Source organism: Eleginops maclovinus, chromosome 13 (genome assembly GCF_036324505.1).
Source record: "Eleginops maclovinus isolate JMC-PN-2008 ecotype Puerto Natales chromosome 13, JC_Emac_rtc_rv5, whole genome shotgun sequence".
NCBI classification, from domain to species: Eukaryota; Metazoa; Chordata; class Actinopteri; order Perciformes; family Eleginopidae; genus Eleginops; species Eleginops maclovinus.
Window position 1 is genome coordinate 17,474,686 of NC_086361.1, and position 19,236 is coordinate 17,493,921.

Here is a 19,236-nt window from a genome sequence, read left to right on the forward strand (position 1 = left end):
TCCTATTCACCTTTACAAGTCACTGGAAACATTTCAAAGTGTCTTCTTGTGTCAAATATTCAGGTAAACACTACAGAAAGGAGTCAAAAGTTGACATTAGATACAGATCTGCCACATTCACTGTCTTTTACCTGAAAGGCAAAGGCAGTCTGTTTTGGAGGATTCAAGGTTTGTTTGGCCCTCGCTCTTTTGTTTCCGACTCGCCTCAGAGTTATGTATGTCCTTTATTATCACACAACAAAACACTCCTTCAGAACCTCTTTTTTGCACGCCATCTCCACTGACATTTACAAATCATGCACACTACATACATAGAAATGCCCGGATGTGACGGTGAACACACAGTGCCAAAGATAGTCTTCAAATACACACAAGTGGGATCACACACACAGTATTGTTGTGTGATGAGACACAGAAAAGTCACGTACGCATGCGTGCCTCTTCAACCACCATCACTTATACACACGAGTCACTGCCACTGCTAAAACACAACACACAAAAACAAGGCAATGCAATACAAAGCAATACTCCTGCACACAACCTTTCTCAATCAACACTTGTCTTGACCTGTCTGGTTGGTTTTTCAATAATGTTGCACATGTGCTGCTTTTCCACCACTAGGAGTGCTGCAGCTTTGCAGAAAGCCACTGCTCCCCAAATCTGCCACAGCTGCTGCTGCCTCAGACTGAGCCGCTGTGGAGCAGAAGAAGGGGAGCTGACACCCAGTAAATGCAGACACGCAGACACCTTCTTAATCATTCACATTGGCTTTTTTATTAAGAAACAATTGGTTCCACATGGTAGCAGGCGCATGAAACATATATAATGTGGGACATACTGAAATATCAGACAAGTGGCTGTGCTAACACCAAAAATGTGTTCACAAAGAAAAAGCGGCGCTCTTAAAATAAATCATATTTTCAGTGGCTTGGAGGATGACAATCCCACAAGGAAAAGAAAGAATAATGCATCCAGGTTAAACACAGAGCTGCCTGAGCTTTGATCATTCCTGTTACAGCCACAGTACAAATCTTGCGTAAACTCTTAACTGTCGTTGCCAAGAAAAAGTTTTCTTTTACTCTGGCAAGTGCAAAGTGAGGAAATGTCCACCTTTCTCAACAGAAAATGCGAAACAAAACAAAAACAAAAGGGACATTCCATGTCCTGTTGTAGCTCCTCGGTCCTGTTTGTCCAGGTCACAGCCTGGGAGGGTCGTGACCCTGTAAGACACACTGAGACCTGTCATACCACTGAGAAGTCAACCTGCAGGTAGGTAGAGAAAGAGACAGAAAGAAAATAAAAGTTGGAAGTCAATGTTAATGCACATAGTGATTCATATTCAAATATTTGCATGTTCTGATTATAAACGTACATACTTTAAACTTAGATTCTGCACATGTTAAAGGACAATGCTGTTTTTACAACTTGGATCTCACTTTTGTTCGCTTGGCAATCGGTTACACAGATTATGATAACACTAAAGTCGTTAAATTAATTGCTCGGTTTTGGAAACATGCCAGCGTTACTAAAAAGTCAGGCATTGGATTAAACCGTTCATTCTCAAGGTAGGAAGCATTTTTACTCATAGTTTTTACTACTGTAATCTAAACTCTTGGTTTGAGTTTTTTTTTTTAAAGTCACATTCTGAGTTCTGTTTCCTCTGCGAAGTAGATTAATAATTACATTGTGCTTAATTTGAGTTTTACCTCCAAGTAAAGGTATCTCTCCACTGTTTGCAACCTGTCTGATCGATCAAGTTTCTTGCCCAGTCAGATTTCATTACCCAGTTCTTAGTAATTACTTTGGTGAGTATAGCGATATCATAACCAATAAAGAAATGATGTAGGAAACATCAAAATAAGTCTACTGGAGTACAATTTAATTATCCTTTGTCAATTCCTGCATGTGCTCACATACATGACATACATACGTGACCCTGCCAATCATGGTTGTCACGTTTGGGGACAGTCCCCTCCACACGTCCACCCCTCCCTGTCCCTGCCTGTGGTCCTGCCACTGATGTTGAGCGGGTGACCTTTTCTCTCAGCTAATCCACACCAAAAAGCCCTAATTACTGCTGCCGCTCCACCAACCTCCCCTGGCCCAATAATCAATACAGCCGATTGGGCGGCGGATCACCCGTCAGACACCAGCGCTTTACATGTTACTCTTGTATGTGTGTGTCAGGATGAAGTGATAATGTTTTTATGGGCTAGAAACAAGCATAAAGGGAAACAAATTGAAAAAAGAAACATTACACGAGCCACAGAACAGAAGAAGATTACTGCAAAGTAACCATCTCACTAGCACACGTACACTCACTTGTACACACATTCCTCCCTCCTCAACCTGAGTGTTGTGACACCAGTTGACCTTATTGAGCTGCTGCTCTGTAAAGAGTCCCTGATTAGAATATCTTCCCTTTAACCTTTAGTAGAGTGACGCGTCTCTCGAAAGCAAAGAAATAAGCCATCGGTTTATGCAGAGAGGGGAATGCATTCTGTCGTTATTTCATTAAGCTTTGACATTTCACAAAACTTCCTGATTGCACTGCAGGAAATGTCGCTTTCCAACAGTGATACTTTCCTTTTAATGTTTTCTTGGAACATGCAGGTGTGCGCTTCTGCAGATGATGAGCTGACACTGTAGAATGTACACTACCCAGAGCACTTGGGCTCCTATCACTACATTTTTCTCACCTGCACATGTGTGTATGTGATGTATCGGTGTGTGCATAACGCCCGAGGACATTTCAGAAGCTACAAAAGGCCAGACACAATGTTATCAAGAGTAAAGGAAGTTTCAGTTTAGATGCAGCTGCCTGAACAGAGTCATATCTGTGAAAAGAAGGAGGCAATCTCTTTCTCCTCCTTGTCTTCTGTTTCTTTCTCCTTCTGTCACTCTTGCTGACAGTCTTTGATTGTATGAGACAAGTTAATGAAAAGCAACACAGAAGAAACGACTGGCAGCCCTTCGTGAAGCCTGCACCTGCCAAAATGTATGTCTGTGTGCATACCTGCCAGTACCTATGTCTGGCTGCCTCATGTCCTCAGGCGTGCCAGCCAGTCAACATGATGATGAGACAGTATGAGAGTGATGAGAAGCTCGTCCATAGCTCCGGGATGAGGTCCGTTTGGCAGATGTGAAATGGTTATGAAATAATGTTCCCACGTTAGAAACAAAAAAAGGGAAGGTAAAAATAAAACTTAAATAAAATATTGTTTTGCAATGAGAGACCCCGTCATTACTACTCTAGTAAAAAAAGTGACAGTACTATGTGTTTTAAATGAGTGGTATCACATGATTAAAAATGCGTTTTAGCATAATTGTAGACTTCTGCTCGTGTTGGGGCATCAAAACATGACGGGTTAATTAAGTAGCATTTTTCTACAAGTAAACATTTTTTTTCTCATACGTTTTCTCTCAATGACTAAGTTGCTTTTTGTCTGTCTATCACCTGTGGTTGGCGAGACCTGCAGTCGGCTGTGGTTAATCTATCGATTCCAGCTGGCGACCAGGTCAGAAAGAGTCAATAACTTGTGAGTATCCACTGTTATGACATTGCAAGTCATATTCCTAAAGTATGTTGACATGTAAACATAGTTTCCCTGATATGTTGTTGTAACTCTTGGTAATACAATGTGCTGTAATAGTCATTGATGATGAAATAGGGAGCTCTACCCATTCAAGTTAATGGTAGGCATCAAGGCTAGCACTCAACCCACCTGCAACCATAGGTTAATTTAATGGGAGCATCACAATATGGAAATGACTATAGGTGTTGAAGCTGCAATAAATATAGCACAGCACACATTGGCTACAATAAGTCTTTAGAAGTTAATGGAAAAATTAGCAGTGACTCAACTCTGCCTTCTTCAAAACTGTCTAAACTAACATTACATAAAGTCTTAATCAGTTAAGGTTGCAGCTCCTTAGTGGCTGATTGAGGTCAAGTTGAGTCGCAAATTACTAATTGACCCTTTAAAAGAAAAACAGTGAGCCTGCAGATTTAAACCAACCTCCCAAATTCTTTAAAAAAGGAGAAACTTCAACTAAAGAAGCGCAGGGTCATATTCTTTAACGCGTGGTGTCCGCATAAGCAGAATCTTACTCACACATTAGTGGTGAAACATTCTCTTGCGCTGTTTTATTAATAATCTGTTATTTGTTGCACTGTTTTCATTGTTTTTAAAATTTTATTTCATTTATTTTATTGTTGTGTCTTGGGACTTAAGATTTTCATTATTATATAAATCTTCAATCTCTAAAATACAGTCGCTAAACAAAGTGTTATAACGGGGATGATAGCAACAACTAAAAATAATTTTAGTACCTAACTGTGTTAAAGTGGAAACTGGAATCTCCCCTTTTAACTTAAAAATAATTCTGAAGGATTGGCAGTAGAGAGTAGGCTACATGTGCTCCTGCCAACTAGGGCATTTATAAGCATGTGAAAGTTTCTGTGTGAGTGCGAATGTAGGCCTTGTGAGCATATGATGGTGGACTGAAGACAAGCAGCCCCACAGAGAGCTGCCCCAGTCAACCTGGCCTGCTGAGTGAAGCCCTGTGGTAATGTTTAGCTTAAGGGGTGAAAAAGAAGGTGAATGGGGGGAAAAGAAGGAGAGAAGGATGAGAGGATGACAGGGTTAGGGGGGGTCCGTGGGTAGACAGAAAGTGCAGAGAGCGGTAGAAGGAAAGGAGGGATGGGTCACGGAGGACTGACAGCGAGAGGGAGGGAAGGAAGGATGAAAGGTCCAACCGGGACGGAGCGCAGGAGAGGTCTCGTCAGTCAGTCGTCTCTCTCTGACACCTGAACCTCCGCTGACCGGGTCGTGACTGTCTCTCTGGCACAGGAGATATCACTAGGGGGGCTGACCTTTGACCTTTCACCTCAGCATCGCCACCACAGCCCTTGCCTCGCCTTTTCAGCCACCCCTTTACTCGCTTCCCTGCCTTGATTTCTTTTCAGCACTCTCTCCTCCGCCCTTTCATCTGCAGTTTGTTGCTCTAAAAGTGGTACTCGGCTGAATCGTCTTTGAAAATTAACTATCAGATCATTTAAAATATGTGAGTGTGATTTTGATCTTAAAAACTGGACCCCCTCGAAAACAAGATGGTTCATCTCAAGGGGCTATCCCCCCGTTTAAATAACAAAATAGCTGGCATAGCATTTAAACTTATTTCTGTAATTAATTAAAACTTTCTTCCATACCACCATTTCATCTGAAGTATGCCTAAGTATTAGTATTAGCAACGCACATCAAAAGGCAGCTCCACATTCATGTCAATCATTCTGCTGTGTTGACATAGCTGGGATTCTGATTGCTGAACAGGTCTTTCTACTGTTTGCCTGGTGATGAGTAATGGAGGATAAAATTATTAACTCTGTAATAACTTGTCAGAGTTGTAAGATTAGTGCAATAAACTGCCGTGTTTTGATACGTTGGAACGTCTTTGTACACATAGATCCATTGTTTATCCGGCCTTCCTGGATAATGTTACAACATTTCACCAGCAGGCCTATCTAAAACAACACAGCCCTTTGTGTACTTTTAGCACAGTTGTGTTTTGGGTCTCAAAGCCCCTTTAAGACACCATGTAGAGTCTTTTACTATTGTGGTGCTATGGTGCAATGATTTTACGAGTTGGTCCCCTTATTACTGTTTTGCGCACATGCATGAGCAATATGGCAGGGCGATATACTATCCTGTTGGATTGCACTAACGGTCAATTAGCACCAACCAGCCGAGAAGTGCAGCAATGCACCTGCAAAGGAAATATAGGAGAACCATGCGCGCGGGCTAACATTGATTATGAACAATGCACAATTTAAGTTATTTCCAAAATCGACCACTGGCTTTGTTTAGTGAGGACAAAAATTCACACAACCTATTTGCTAGACATCAAAGATAATCCACAATACATTTTGTTGAGAAACATTGCCTCCTGCCTATTGTCTTCAACATACATTGCATTAAGTAAAATGATATAATGTAGAGATACACATTTTACACTAAATCTGTGCAGCAAGCTACTGAAACCTTACATGCTTTAAAAGGCAGCCTTTTCACAATAGAGGACATAACACACATACACACTCACACACTCGCATCCACAAATATATCCCTAGAGAGTGAGGCTTAATCCCAGGTTTACATTGTTAGGACAACAGGGATAATCCTGCTAACAGGGTGTTTATCTAGAAACGGCAACCCTTGAATCCCCAACACACACAGTATTGACCCAGAGAAAAATAGCGAGGGAGTGAGAAAGCAAGACCAGAGAGACAAAGACATCGTAAGGCAGGACAACACAAAAAAAGGTGAATAAAGAAAGGGAAAAGGAATTAGGAAGAAGTGATAAGAGGAGATTGCGCTGGATGAAGCACACAGACAGCAAGATTGAGGAAAGGGGGTTGAAAGAAGGAAGAAGAAGGTCTGTGCTGTCAGGTATGCAGATGAGATTGTGATGGCATCAATGCAGGAGTGGACACAGCCAGTCCCTCAGGACCAACACTAGAGCCTGAACACACACACCAAATGGCACACTAAAGAGCATATAAGCCTACATTAGAGATAGAAAACACGGACGCATAAACAGAACACAAGTGTCAATACAATAAGCTAATATAGGTTGGGATAGAGACTTTCTATGGCCAAACACATAGGAATTTAAAGGAAACTCATGTAAACCTCATTGGCTGTAGGGCCACGTGCTGATTTATGTGTTTAGCTTTTAGCCTTAGCCTTGTGACAGGACGGTGGTCCAGGTTGTACCTTGCCTTGATCCAAAACAAGTAAAAAAGAAATGACCACTATGCCTAGTCCTGAGTTCTTTGCTTATTTTGCTTGGATTTATCAATGAAGTTTGACTTTATGTTGACGACGCTTTTCTTTATTGTTTGGCTGAGATTCCTGTGACTGGTTATGCTAACAACTGAATGTATCTTCCCACACAAGCTGTTGGGTCAAATGCAAAACACATTGTTTCCTGTAGGATAAAGGATATGTCCTGAAGATGTTATGAACAAAAGTTACAAAATGTGCTTGCTAATTTTCCTTTCTTCTGGTATACCTCTCTTCTCAGGTAGCTGCCTCCTCTGCTTTCTGACTGCATGGGATGATTCAGTATGTGAGTACTATCTATTGTAGATTTTTTTAAAGTTTGAAAATTGTATTTAAACATAGCAGGCTACTTATAATGTTTTCTTTAACAAAAGTAACATGAAATGTTTTCTAAATAATGTTCCACAAATGAAACCAAATTAATTATTGACATCCAAATGCTACTGCATTGAAATAATAGATACACTGCACCACATATTCATGCACACACACAAACCGTCTATACTTTTCCCTACAGGGGCTCGAACTTCAGTGGCTAACTGCCATTCCGGTATCTGCTTGTCTGAATATTGCGCTGGCTGGCGTTAACATCCTTTTGGGGGAGGTAAGGCAAGCAGGGGGATATATCGGCAGAACAACGGCAAGCTTTAGCATGCATGTCAGGGCCGGGGGACGCTCGCTGAGCCAAATGCCAGTCTATAGATCGCAGAGGGGACTAAAGATCACATCATCGTCCACCCGGACACGGGTGACACCGGACAGCGGACGTGGGAGCGAGGGAGGACCGAATGATCCCTGCCAGGACGAGCCGTTATAGACAGCCGCTGTCATTACAGGGCGAACATGCACCCATACGAGAGCACAAGCACACACACACACACACACAGAGTAACACACACACACACACACACACACACACACACACACACACACACACACACACACACACACACACACACACACACACACACACACACACACACACACACAAGCTGCGACGATGCCATTATAGACAAGCGCTGTCATTAGAAGAGTCTCTGTGGAGCTCAAATGATAACGAGCGAGGGGGAGTGAGAGGAGGGGGGTGTTGACGAGGGTGACTGTCCGGCTGTCTGCAGGTGAGCATGTGGTGTTGGAGGGGTCAGCTCACTTTAACACACACTCACACACACACACACACACACACACACACACACACACACACACACACACACACACACACACACACACACACACACACACACACACACACACACACACACACCTTGCACAATACAAACAAAGAGCACATGCACATTTTTTGCTGTTTTTGTACTCGAATATATAGAATAATACAAATAATATCATATTTTGTTTTCATGGGGAGTTTCAATTTCTCTCTTATGGTGATGCTGAATGCTAGTTTACAAATATGTTAAACTAAAGGACCAAAATTACCCTCAGATCCAATGGTGAAGGTGTTTACACGTCCAACAGAAGTGAGCAGCAGAACTGGTTGTGCTACATAACAGGTTACTAGATAACTGTAACCTATGCTAACCACAGGTTAGCCAGCTAGCTGTACTTTAGCTCTGTGGCATGTTTGTTGCGGTGATTTCTTTGTAACATTAGCTGATCGAGGTATTTGTAAAGGACTAGCTAGTAAGTATCATGAAGCCAATGGTCCAACTAAGATAAAGGGACCTAACAGATAGTAATGTTACTCCCAATGTTATATGAAATTCTAATGGAATGTCACATGAATGTTTTAGCCAATGATCATGATGATCATAATTCTAACTTGCTTTTGGAAATCCAGCCGTGGTTCCCGCTAAGGAGAAAACTGCAGAAAGACTGCTTTAGCAATATCATGGTAAGATGATGTTTTCTGATGGCCATTGCAGCTCTGTCAGCAGCCTAACTGCAACAGTGTGATTAAAAGCTTTTATCTGGTGTGTTTACACAACCATAAACATACAGTAACTCACAGTTTTTGACTGAGAATCAATTTGTCTTGTTAAGCTTACTGTTACGAGTGTTTGATTCAAATCTGGACTGCTCTTTGCCTGAAGGGGACAGGCACCCTGTCGGTGCATAGTTTCACTCCGCCTCTAAGACTCCCACAGTGTGATGTGCTTCAGGGCGTGTACAAACGAGAGGCTTAGAGTTACACTGAGCCTTACATCTGTCACTGAAACATCTCCGTCATTCTTTACAATAACAAGCTGCTTTATTAACTCTGCCTGCTTTAACACCCATTGTGGTTTTACAGTGTGTGTAGGCCTGTGTGCGTGTGGCTAATTTTCTGGAATCAAAACACTAATGCGTTAAAGCACATGAGTGTTTAAGATCAGTAAACTTGACTATGTTGTTTGATTGTTTCTGAAAGAGGCAATTCATGTTAAAGTTCAATATGTTGAAATATGTTAATTGGTGCTTTTTATATCAGAATAAGCTTTAACATGTAAATCAAAAAAGAAAGAGACAAGCGCAACAACTGTGTGTTGTACATTTCTTAATGTGACTTGCTAACTCTTGTCAGCAACCATCAAAGAGCATTTGTGTCAGTTAACGCACAAATTGCTCACTAATCCCCGCAGATTGTGTTTCCAGTGGTCTTCTGTCACAACACACGTGAGCGCCATTGCTCTTCCTATGGGCCGGACTGACAGCTGGTTCACAGGTAAAACATTGTCAGGTGAGCTCAAAATGTCCTGACAATCGCTGCATGTCACCCCGAGCAGAATCTAACGCTCACACGCTCTCCAAATTCTCCCTGACATGGAGACGTTTAATCTGAGGTGCTGAAACCTCTCTTCTGCCCTGCAGCTGTGTGTGACTGTAGTGGCAGTTGTTCTGTGTTTCTTTCAGTGATGTGCTAACTATGGCTAGCTGCTTGAGGCGAATTGAACACAAGCTTCTTCACCTGTCTAGTTATTCATGAGACCAAAGGCTCAGGTCCTTAATATCAAAGGCTTGGCTCAGGCTGTACTCGCGTATTGACAAGCACTCAGGAAATGCTGTCGGGTGTGTTTGCTGGCTTTGCAGTTTAGGGTTTGGGATTATGTTTTAGCTTTGTTTGTCTTTCTTACATCTTTGGCTCAATAAGAACATGACAACAAGCATTACAAAAGAAACAAGTGTGTATAAAAGCCCACAGTATTCTCTCAGAAGTGACTGGTGAAAGATATGTTTTCAGAGGTTATTTTTGGATACTTGTGAATATTTAAGGCACACTGAGGTACTGGAGTGTCATGACTAAGCATTTTAAGCTTTTCAGGTGTCATTTTGGCTGCCTTCTCATTCACCACTTGTCAAATACGGACGCACAGCTGCAGTTTAAACGTGGCAAATGTTGTGGATACAAAAACTTTTAAAATGTGGGTAGGTTGTCATTTGAAACTCCATTCCACAATAGCACTTGGTTATGCTCAGGTTTCGATGGTATTGTTTAAGTTTAGTAAAAAATCAAGGTTTTACTTCAAATGAGAATTTTATATCTGTTATAACATTGACACTTGGTTTTACACCAGACACAGAAAGTGGCCTCCAGGTTGAGAGTCCTGAATTATTTGTGTGTTATTAATACACCATTTGATGATATCAGGCCTAAATCTCTTCATTCAGTTAGTTAGAGAACAATCCTTGATTATAGTCAGTCAGAGGGTCAAGCTAAAGGGAGCTGTTGATGATCAGTAAATGTCGCCTTATATTAGCCCGCCTGTTTGCTAATCCACAGTGTCTTGTTTTCTATTTCTACACTTACAGAAATGTGACGTGTAGTTGTAAAGGATTTTGAGAAGGTGTTGAGGGACTTTTAACGAGTGATGAGAGAAATTAGTGAAAAATGTAACTTAATTACTTTTTTAACTGTTGAGTAGTTGAGTATTTAGTAAAGCAATGTTACTTTTCTTCAAAACGCATGCAAATTGTGTGTGTGTGTGTGTGTGTGTGTGTGTGTGTGTGTGTGTGTGTGTGTGTGTGTGTGTGTGTGTGTGTGTGTGTGTGCGTGTATTTCAGAGAGAGACAGAGACACAGGATGAACAGCCTGTCTGTCTGGTGTTGGTACTCACGTTATTCACGTAAAAAACAAAGGATTCTGGGAAGCGACGATCGCCAACACAAAGAGCATCCAAACTCTAGTCAGCGCCACCCAATCTTTTCTGTGTGTGTGGGTGTGTGTGAGTAGGTAAGTGTGTGTGGGTGTCTGTGTGGTGGGGGGCTTTCTTTAGGGGTTGAGGGCGCCTCATTGGCTGCCATGCTGGGGTCAAGCCGGGGTCGGGACATGTGTGATGGATGGACCTCTGTCTCGAGACCACAGCCCTTCTCCCCAGTCCTCCTCTGGGCCTCAGACCTGCTAAAGCGTCCCGCCTGAGCTCTCCTCTGTTCACTTAGAGTTCCCCCACAAAGCAGGACTGCTTCTCAAGACAAAAGGAGCCTAAAGAAAACTGCAGACAAGTCTTTGAGGTGAGTTCTGTTGTGGACGTACAGCGCCACAGTCAGCCTCTAACCTCATCCCATCTCCACCTTTCCTCACTCTAAACACCACAACACTGTTTCATCAAACACATACAGCTGACCACATGATGTCATCTCTGCTCTCCTTCACCATCTTCTCTTCCTCCATCATACTGTCAATCCCTCTATCGGTTCTGTCCCTTTATCGGCACTTAGAGACGCACATCTGTCGATGGAGGAATTCATTTTGGCTGCCAATCACAACAGGGGAGTGGTCTATGAGCACGGATGTGCCAATACCTCGACTAACCTGATGAGTGACTTCTGTCTGTCTGCCTGTCTGTCTCCCTGGGCTGCCTGCACTTTCTTTCTGCTGTTGTGTGAACAAATAGACAAAGAATCTGTGCCTTGCTTTTGGTTTTAACCATGCCCAACATTATCTGGTTAGGGGCAGAGTGCCGCAGATGACCACAAACACTCCACATATAAGATCTACGTATGCACAGACTGATCACAGCCATTATATTTTGGTCCATATCCCTGCATTTTTCATTTGCATAATGACCTAAGACACATAGGATGTCTGCATTACAACACAGAAATTAGCCTGAATCTAAAAAGCTTTCATCAGTAGATGTGATGATGTCTTTTGAATTTGCTTTTTCTTGTTCTCAGTGGCTTATCAATCCTTCCCTATTGATAATCCTCCCTGAATTTAGTGGTGATTTTCGCCATTGTTACAGAAGTGCACACGCACTCACACAAACAAATCCTCTAAATGTATAAAAACTACTAATAAAAAAGACTTTAGAGGCAGAGTTGGTTTGAACCCTATTTCTCCCTGTGTGTGTGTGTGTGTGTGTGTGTGTGTGTGTGTGTGTGTGTGTGTGTGTGTGTGTGTGTGTGTGTGTGTGTGTGTGTGTGTGTGTGTGGGTATGCATGTACAACCTTGTCTCTGACCTTCATATCATTAAGCGACTCTTTGTTTCTTCACACCCTCAGTACACATATCTTGTACAGGTGATTTCATTTGCGTGTGTGAAAGTGTGTTTCTGAGAGATGAATACCTTCACACTTTGAGGTGGCGGCCTTTGAGTCTCGTGGTCAACTCGCATGCTTCCCTATGGGTCTCGCAAATCTTCTTTATGTCCTCCGATACTGCTTGAAAAAATAATCACATTATCATAACGTTCTTGTGTCACTGCTTCAATACAGTTTTAATTTACAGGTACGTTATTTTGTGACATCACAGGAAAGAAACTCTAGTTTAAGCTACCTGAAGCTCTCGTTTTCACAGCCTGGTTTCAGGTTTTGAGCAAAATGATTTGAAATGTTTGTTGCAATGATGTGCAAGTAAAACAAATAAACAAAATAATATACCAGTCTCTAAGTTTCCTATTCCTGCATTTATTTCTATTGCAATATTTTTTGTTTTTTGATATTTTCATTGCCAAAACACTGTAGCTATTGTGCATAGGAACAATTAAAAAGCCTTTGATGCTTTTGAAAGGCTTCTGATATCCTACAAAATAGTGACAAGTCACATTAAGATTATATTATTATGATGTTACATTATTTAGTATTATAATGAAAGCACATCACATTTTATATTATATGGATAAGATAAAGGGGAATATAAGAAAATCAATTCCAGATATATTTTTATTTTAAAGATTACATTTCCCTGTGATGATTGCCAAATTAACATCAACCTCCAAATATTTAATTCAGGTCCCATGTGAACCAAAAATGTAAGAATGTTTAAATAATTAATAAAGAAAATGTAGTTTTAGAAATATACTTTTCCTTGTTGATATTTTAAAAGTGTTACTAAATTAGGGTTTTGTGGCTTTTATTTATTTTTATGCAATCGGAAATGACTCTATATTTGTTATGAAAAACATACATATATTTTAAAGTTTGAAAACAAATCTCTGTCAACACGTCATTTCTTTTTTAAAGTATTCTAAGCACATCACTGGTATTTTTCTTAAGCTTCAGAATATGTGTTATGTATTTCCCCAGCTCTTCAGGGAGATATTTAAACTAAAGTTCAGATGAAAGTATTTTAAACAGCGATGTACTGATTTCCTTCAGGTCAAATCAACAACTTAAACTTTCTTTCCGTTTGTGTTATTATGAAGGCTTACTTCTTCGACCAGAGTCTTTTTTTTTTAAATGATGCAAACAAATCATTTCCATGGCACACATTTTAGTTGGCTCAAGGCGCCCATCTATTTCAGGCCCCATCAAGGACGCGCAAATGAATCCTCCATCTAATTTCTGCGTCACCCCCTTAAGTCAAAAGCTTTAAACATATATTCCTCCTTCTCAAAGCCTTAATGGTTTTCGTCAAACATCTGTCATCGTCCGTGTGTTTATCCGAGGGCCCTAATGGGAACCATCAGCCGTGCGGGGGCATATCTGGCGGTCGGACCAGTAAAGACGTCCTGATAGACTTTCTTTGAAACGCTGAGGTCATTTTTAGCGTTTAGCAGCGAGTGTGAGGGTGTTTTGGTCAAACAGGCCGTCGGAGCTGGACTATGACTGCGTTGTTGAGGTGCTTGTTTGCACAGTGTGGTCTGTAAACTGTTGTTTATGTGTGGGTGGTGCTATGACAACAAACTCAAACTGTGACCGAGGGTTGACCCCGGGCTTTCTTTTAAGGATCAGCTGCGTTTCTAATCCACTCTGTGTGGCTCCTGCATAGCGCACAGCGGCCTCAGGGAGAACCGTGGGGCTTAAACTTCCCAAAAATGGGGTCCGGGGACACCCAAGGGTCCTTTGAGAGGTTTGTGGATGTTTCGAGGAATACAGCCTTGCATTTTTACTAGGGGTTATACAATAGAAAATACAATAATACACAGAAATTAGATAGTGTCTGAAATGTGTTATAAGCAAATACACGTTTTCATTGTTACTCTCGGTTACAACATCTATTTTGCCTGCATTGAATGTCTAAAATAAGTTTTGGAGTCACGAAAAAAATAGTAATACGCCTGTGTGCAATGTTGTCTCTGTCGCATTTGTAATTGCAAACAAAAGCAAAAAGACACCAGATGTTTAGACTCAAAGGAAATACTAAGAAAATACGTTTCATGCCGGGTTAATGATTAAAATAAAATTACGTATATGAAAAGAAATGGCCGTGTCTAATGATTCAGATTAGGCGGAAATAAAACTGTGCAGAAGCTTTTAGTTGAAAATGTATCCGTGTGAAATAATATGATGCATTCTGATAAGAGATTAGCGTTGAAATAAGACCTTGCTAAAACAACAAATTACCATTTTAATAGCAGAATTTAGTGTTGATAGCCTTTGTTTAAAAAAGTGTTGGAGAATACCTTTTTATATGAGTAAAGTTATGTACAAAAAACCGTGTGAATCTAATTCCTTTAGTTTCCTCGACCTATACACTTTCTTAATAACCCTATAATACTTGTGCTACAAATGTGCTAAATAATTCAGCAAAAAAAAGCAGAAATGTTTAAAGGATATTAAAATAGGGAAGAGCCTATGAATCATTTTCCTTTAGCCTTAAAATATTTACAATCTCCTAAAAATATACACATATTGCATTACATTTAGTTTAAGATAAACGAACACGTTTATTTATTTGCTACAAAGAATGAGTGTATACAAATTGTATTCTATTATTTTCCAATATAGGACAATATTCCACCTGATTATCCAAATTGGCCTAACAAACACAGTCAAGGAGTGCAAACTTCACAGTTATACTGAAACTCCTCTAACAAAATGAGGATGTCTGAAGTTACAAAGGAGCAACCACTGCGTTAAATGTAGAAAAAACACCTTGTAAAATATTACCAATATATATATTTTTTAAAAAGTAAAATAAGATTAGTAAAACAAAGGTTGGCTAAATAACTTACTCTGTTCTCAGCAGGTCTCCACAGCTCCAAGAGAGCAGCTCCTGCAGGTAGATCCCAGGTAGAGGTGAACGTCGCTCATTAATCATGGCTCTTTCGGCGTTTTTTGCCCTTTTATGGTGTGATGGCCTCGCAGCTTGCATACCAGGAATTAAAACAGTTATATAGAATCAGAACCCCCCTTTTTCTTTGGAAACTAGACACGATATAGTAAAGCTTCAAAAGAGCAGGTACATTTAAATTGTTCAGAGTGCATTAAAATACACTTGTTTGTTTGTTTTTAAATAAATACATTAATTGACTTCTACTCATAATTTAAACAGATTGTATAGACAATATCCACTCACAATTCCCTATCAGTCAAAGAGCAGATTATCAAATCTGGTTTAGTTTTAACAAAACCTGAAATAATAATTATTGTTAAAGCACAAATGTGGTGCTGACTGTGATATGCAGTGATGTAAGTTTTCACTGTTCTTCTTGTCATCAGGTGAGGATGATGACACCTCCTTGTGACTTGGGGTGCTGAGGGGTTAACGCTGACAGGGCCAGAGGAGCGCCATCCTTGTCAATAGCCTAACCTCGATGTTAGAATCGATGGAGTTTCTTTTTGCCCCCTCAATAAGCCGAGGGCTCAATAAGGTTGTCATCACAAATGACGCTGACGTCCGCGCTCTCATCTCCTCCGTGGATAAACATGCCTTTATTATGCCAATAACTCTTTGCCCCAGGGATGAGTGCACGCACGGCCGCATACATTGAGGGACTCTGCGCTGCGTAAAACAGACATGTGCAGCTTCTCAGGCGATAGTATAAATGGACACTGAATTCATTTCCTTTTAAGATAAAGGTCTGATAGGCAGATTTAGATGAAAGATTGTCTTTGAATTCCTCAGAAATTTCTCTAATTCTGTCTCCCTAAGATTTCCTCTAAGCAATGACACAGATGAATAGTATTTTTAGAGGTAAACGCACTTTAATACACATGATTGACCCGTAAACGTCTCTCTGGACAAAACACTTTGTATGTGCTCCACTGGATTAAATAGATAACAGATAAAAGCCTGGAACAAATATGGACTTACACGAACAGTTCCCCTACTGATAAAACTCAGCTAATACATGAAAGCAATAAGCATCATGCAAATCTCACACAAAAGACATTCAGACAGTCGTGACACACAAACACGCAGGCCTTAAACACAGAGGGGACCGTGATTAAGGAGGTACTATAACAATGCACTCTATAACGATTAATAAACGAGGTCATCTCGCTGATTGTGTGATGCCTAATTGGCGACATTCAGTGTAATCACCCTGGCCGTGGCCATTACACACAATTTTGGCACATTTGAGGTATTTGTTTGTGGGTGCAGCTGTGTAACTTTACATTGTCACTCTGCAGCACTGCTCAGGAACAGGTGTAGGGTATCTACTGGTTCTTGCACCGTCACAGTCGTGGCACAACGCGTATTTTACATCAAATGTAAAAGAAAGTGGAATACTGTTGATTGAACAGCAATGTTATCGTTCTTCCGAACACACCACACACTATAAAACAAATCTTTAACTCAGACAAAGTCCATAATTTTATTGTCCAAAGTCCTAAATAGTGCATTAATTCAGTCTATATGTCCACACATCCATTAACCAGGACTTTGGCTTTGATACACTGGATATGAGTTTTGATATACAGGCCGGCTGTGGCCTAAAGAGTTAAAGAGGCAGTTAGTTCTTAGTTGGAGGAGTAAGGATCAGACACAGTGGAGGGTGTGGGAGACGGAGTAGATGGAGCTGAAATAGATTTCTCTGATGCTGCATCGTCCATTTTCTCTTGTATGCTCTGTCCCGGGTCTGAGGATAACGCTTTGACCGGAAGCAGCCCTTCTTTCTCCCTCTTCTTCTGCTTCATCCTCCGGTTCTGGAACCATATTTTCACCTGAGTCTCATTCAGCTGCAGCGCGGCTGCGATTTCAACGCGACGCGCACGGGTCAGATACTTGTTGAAGTGAAACTCCTTTTCCAGCTCCGTCAGCTGCTTGGTGGTGAAGTTGGTCCGGACTGTGTTCGGCTGACCCCCATAACCGTACTCCCCAGACCGGCCTGCAGACAGAGAAACAAATCACTGTCAACTTATTGTAAAAAGTTCCCTCACGTGTTCACTGTTCACAACACACATGAGGTATTACAAAACTGCGTTTGGATTAAGTACAACTTTTACGCAGCAAAAAGCAGCTTTTACGCAGCAGTATTAAATGTCAGCTACTTTGAAACATGCTGTATTACATACATGGTATAACATAACACTGAGAGATAATATCTGCTATACTTTATATAATATATTACGAAATAATATCATTCCCATCCGTCTGTGGTTCAATTAACAACAACATAACACACGTGGCCCATTCAGACAGCTCTTGAATATAAAGCATACCATTTGAACTCAGAACGCTTATAAGACAGTTTTGTTTACAAACTTAACACATACTATTGCCACTTGGCACCCACCTGTTTTTGGGGGGTTCCTCTTGACTTTCATCCAGTCGAATGTCTGAGCAGAAGATGCACCCTCAGACAGAGGCGAGCAGCAAGCCTCCAGGTGGGCTGCATGCAGTGGTGACAGCGGGTTTGAGCACCCAGGAAACGGGGCAGCTTGCTCGTGCCCTCCGCCGTAGGCAGCGTGGGCATACTGCAGCTGACCCAGGGGGGCGGCACTGTAACCTTGGCGATGTTGAGAGACCATTGAGGAAGAAATGTTACCCGAGTACATCAGGGGGCTGCACTGGGGGAATCCCGCTGTGGAATCTACTTCCTGGTTGAGCGCGTAATGATTATACGTAGCACAGAAACCTTGGGGTCCATAGCTGGAGCTGCAGGCCGGATGTGCTCCGTAGGCGAGACCCAGAGAGCTCGCAGTAGACTGATATGACCCCGGCTGGTGAGGAATGCCGTCAGGGGAAGCCCTGCTCCCCATGAAGCGGTCATCAGTCCCGCAGTTGTTGACAGTCACCGCGCAAGACTGAAAAGTTGTAATCCCGTGGTCCGAGTGGAAAGCCCTGACAGAGCACGAGCCACCTTCACCGTTCATCACCGAGTAGTCTAAGAAGCTGCTCATTGTAGCATTGTTCTACCGGGGGCCGAGGGACAGTCTGTTCTACAGACACCCTCTGATCCTCTCTCCCCTCTTACCCTGAGTGACCGTGCCAACCTTTACCTATACTCTGTCCCTATCAGGGGAAGGAGGGGGCGCTTGGGCCGATATCAATGAACGGGTGCTGTCACGTGGGCCCGGGTCAGCCAGTGAGGTACTTGTCCTTATCCCCTTAGCCGGTGACAGATTGGTGTTTGAGTGGCTATTTAAATTCCAGGCGCTCGTCGATCAAGGTGACGCGCGTCGCCACTAATGTATTGGCCGAGCAAACAATGAGCTGGGAGGCAGACGGAGACGGACAGCACCGGGGTCGCATGAAGAGCGGGGAACTGCCAACACGGCTCCTTCTACCCCCCGTTGTGTGCCCTCCTGCCCGTGGAAAGATTAACGTTTCACCCCCTGCAACTTCCTCACGAGGACGACCTAGCACCCTCACCTCAGGTACGGTATTTTTGGAATACATGGGAAAGTGTGCATGCGTGTACGTGTGCCTGGACCTGTTGGTGCGTATGTGTGGAAGCTGCTGTGGGTGTGCCCCCGTGCGTGTGTGTATCCTCCCGTGCATAACAGCCATGATATCATATGTATTATGGTGTCATTCTTTCCTGGATGGATAGTTCAGTGCGTGTGTGTGTGTGTGTGTGTGTGTGTGTGTGTGTGTGTGTGTGTGTGTGTGTGTGTGTGTGTGTGTGTGTGTGTGTTGTGTGTGTGTGTGTGTGCGAGCGCGCGAGTGTGCGTGTATGAGTGTGTGTGTTTGTGTGTCACTGCCACAGGCGATGTCCCATTCGAATGTGAAGTGTTTCACGCTTTAACACTGTGAGGGATTTGCTCAGCAAATATGTTCACAGTGTGACAGTAAGGGAGGTTTCACTCCTGACTCAAACAGAAAGTCCTGTCAAAGAGAGAT

The 19,236-nt window shown here is 42.0% G+C and overlaps 1 protein-coding gene and 1 long non-coding RNA gene across 2 annotated transcripts; both read right to left on the reverse strand.

The window, feature by feature from the left end:
• Positions 1 to 737: 737 nt before the first annotated feature.
• LOC134874506 (uncharacterized) lies at positions 738 to 15,316 on the reverse strand. Its single transcript, XR_010167078.1, has 3 exons — positions 15,179 to 15,316; positions 12,350 to 12,440; positions 738 to 1,263 (listed from the first exon to the last, which is right to left on the reverse strand). It is a non-coding gene; the product is annotated as an uncharacterized LOC134874506 (long non-coding RNA).
• Positions 15,317 to 16,183: 867 nt separating this feature from the next.
• Positions 16,184 to 18,451, reverse strand: hoxa1a (homeobox A1a). Its single transcript, XM_063899407.1, has 2 exons — positions 17,687 to 18,451; positions 16,184 to 17,278 (listed from the first exon to the last, which is right to left on the reverse strand). The coding sequence occupies exons 1-2, from the start codon at positions 18,291 to 18,293 to the stop codon at positions 16,911 to 16,913; spliced, it is 975 nt and encodes a 324-aa protein (XP_063755477.1). The 5' UTR covers positions 18,294 to 18,451; the 3' UTR covers positions 16,184 to 16,910.
• Between the last annotated feature and the right edge of the window lie 785 nt (positions 18,452 to 19,236).

Coding starts and splice junctions, on each gene's coding strand:
- hoxa1a (XM_063899407.1), bottom strand. CDS start 18,293: ATGAGCAGCTTCTTAGACTACTCGGTGATGAACGGTGAAGGTGGCTCG. Junction 17,279..17,686: donor GAGGAACCCCCCAAAAACAG/GTGGGTGCCAAG, acceptor CTCTGTCTGCAG/GCCGGTCTGGGGAGTACGGT.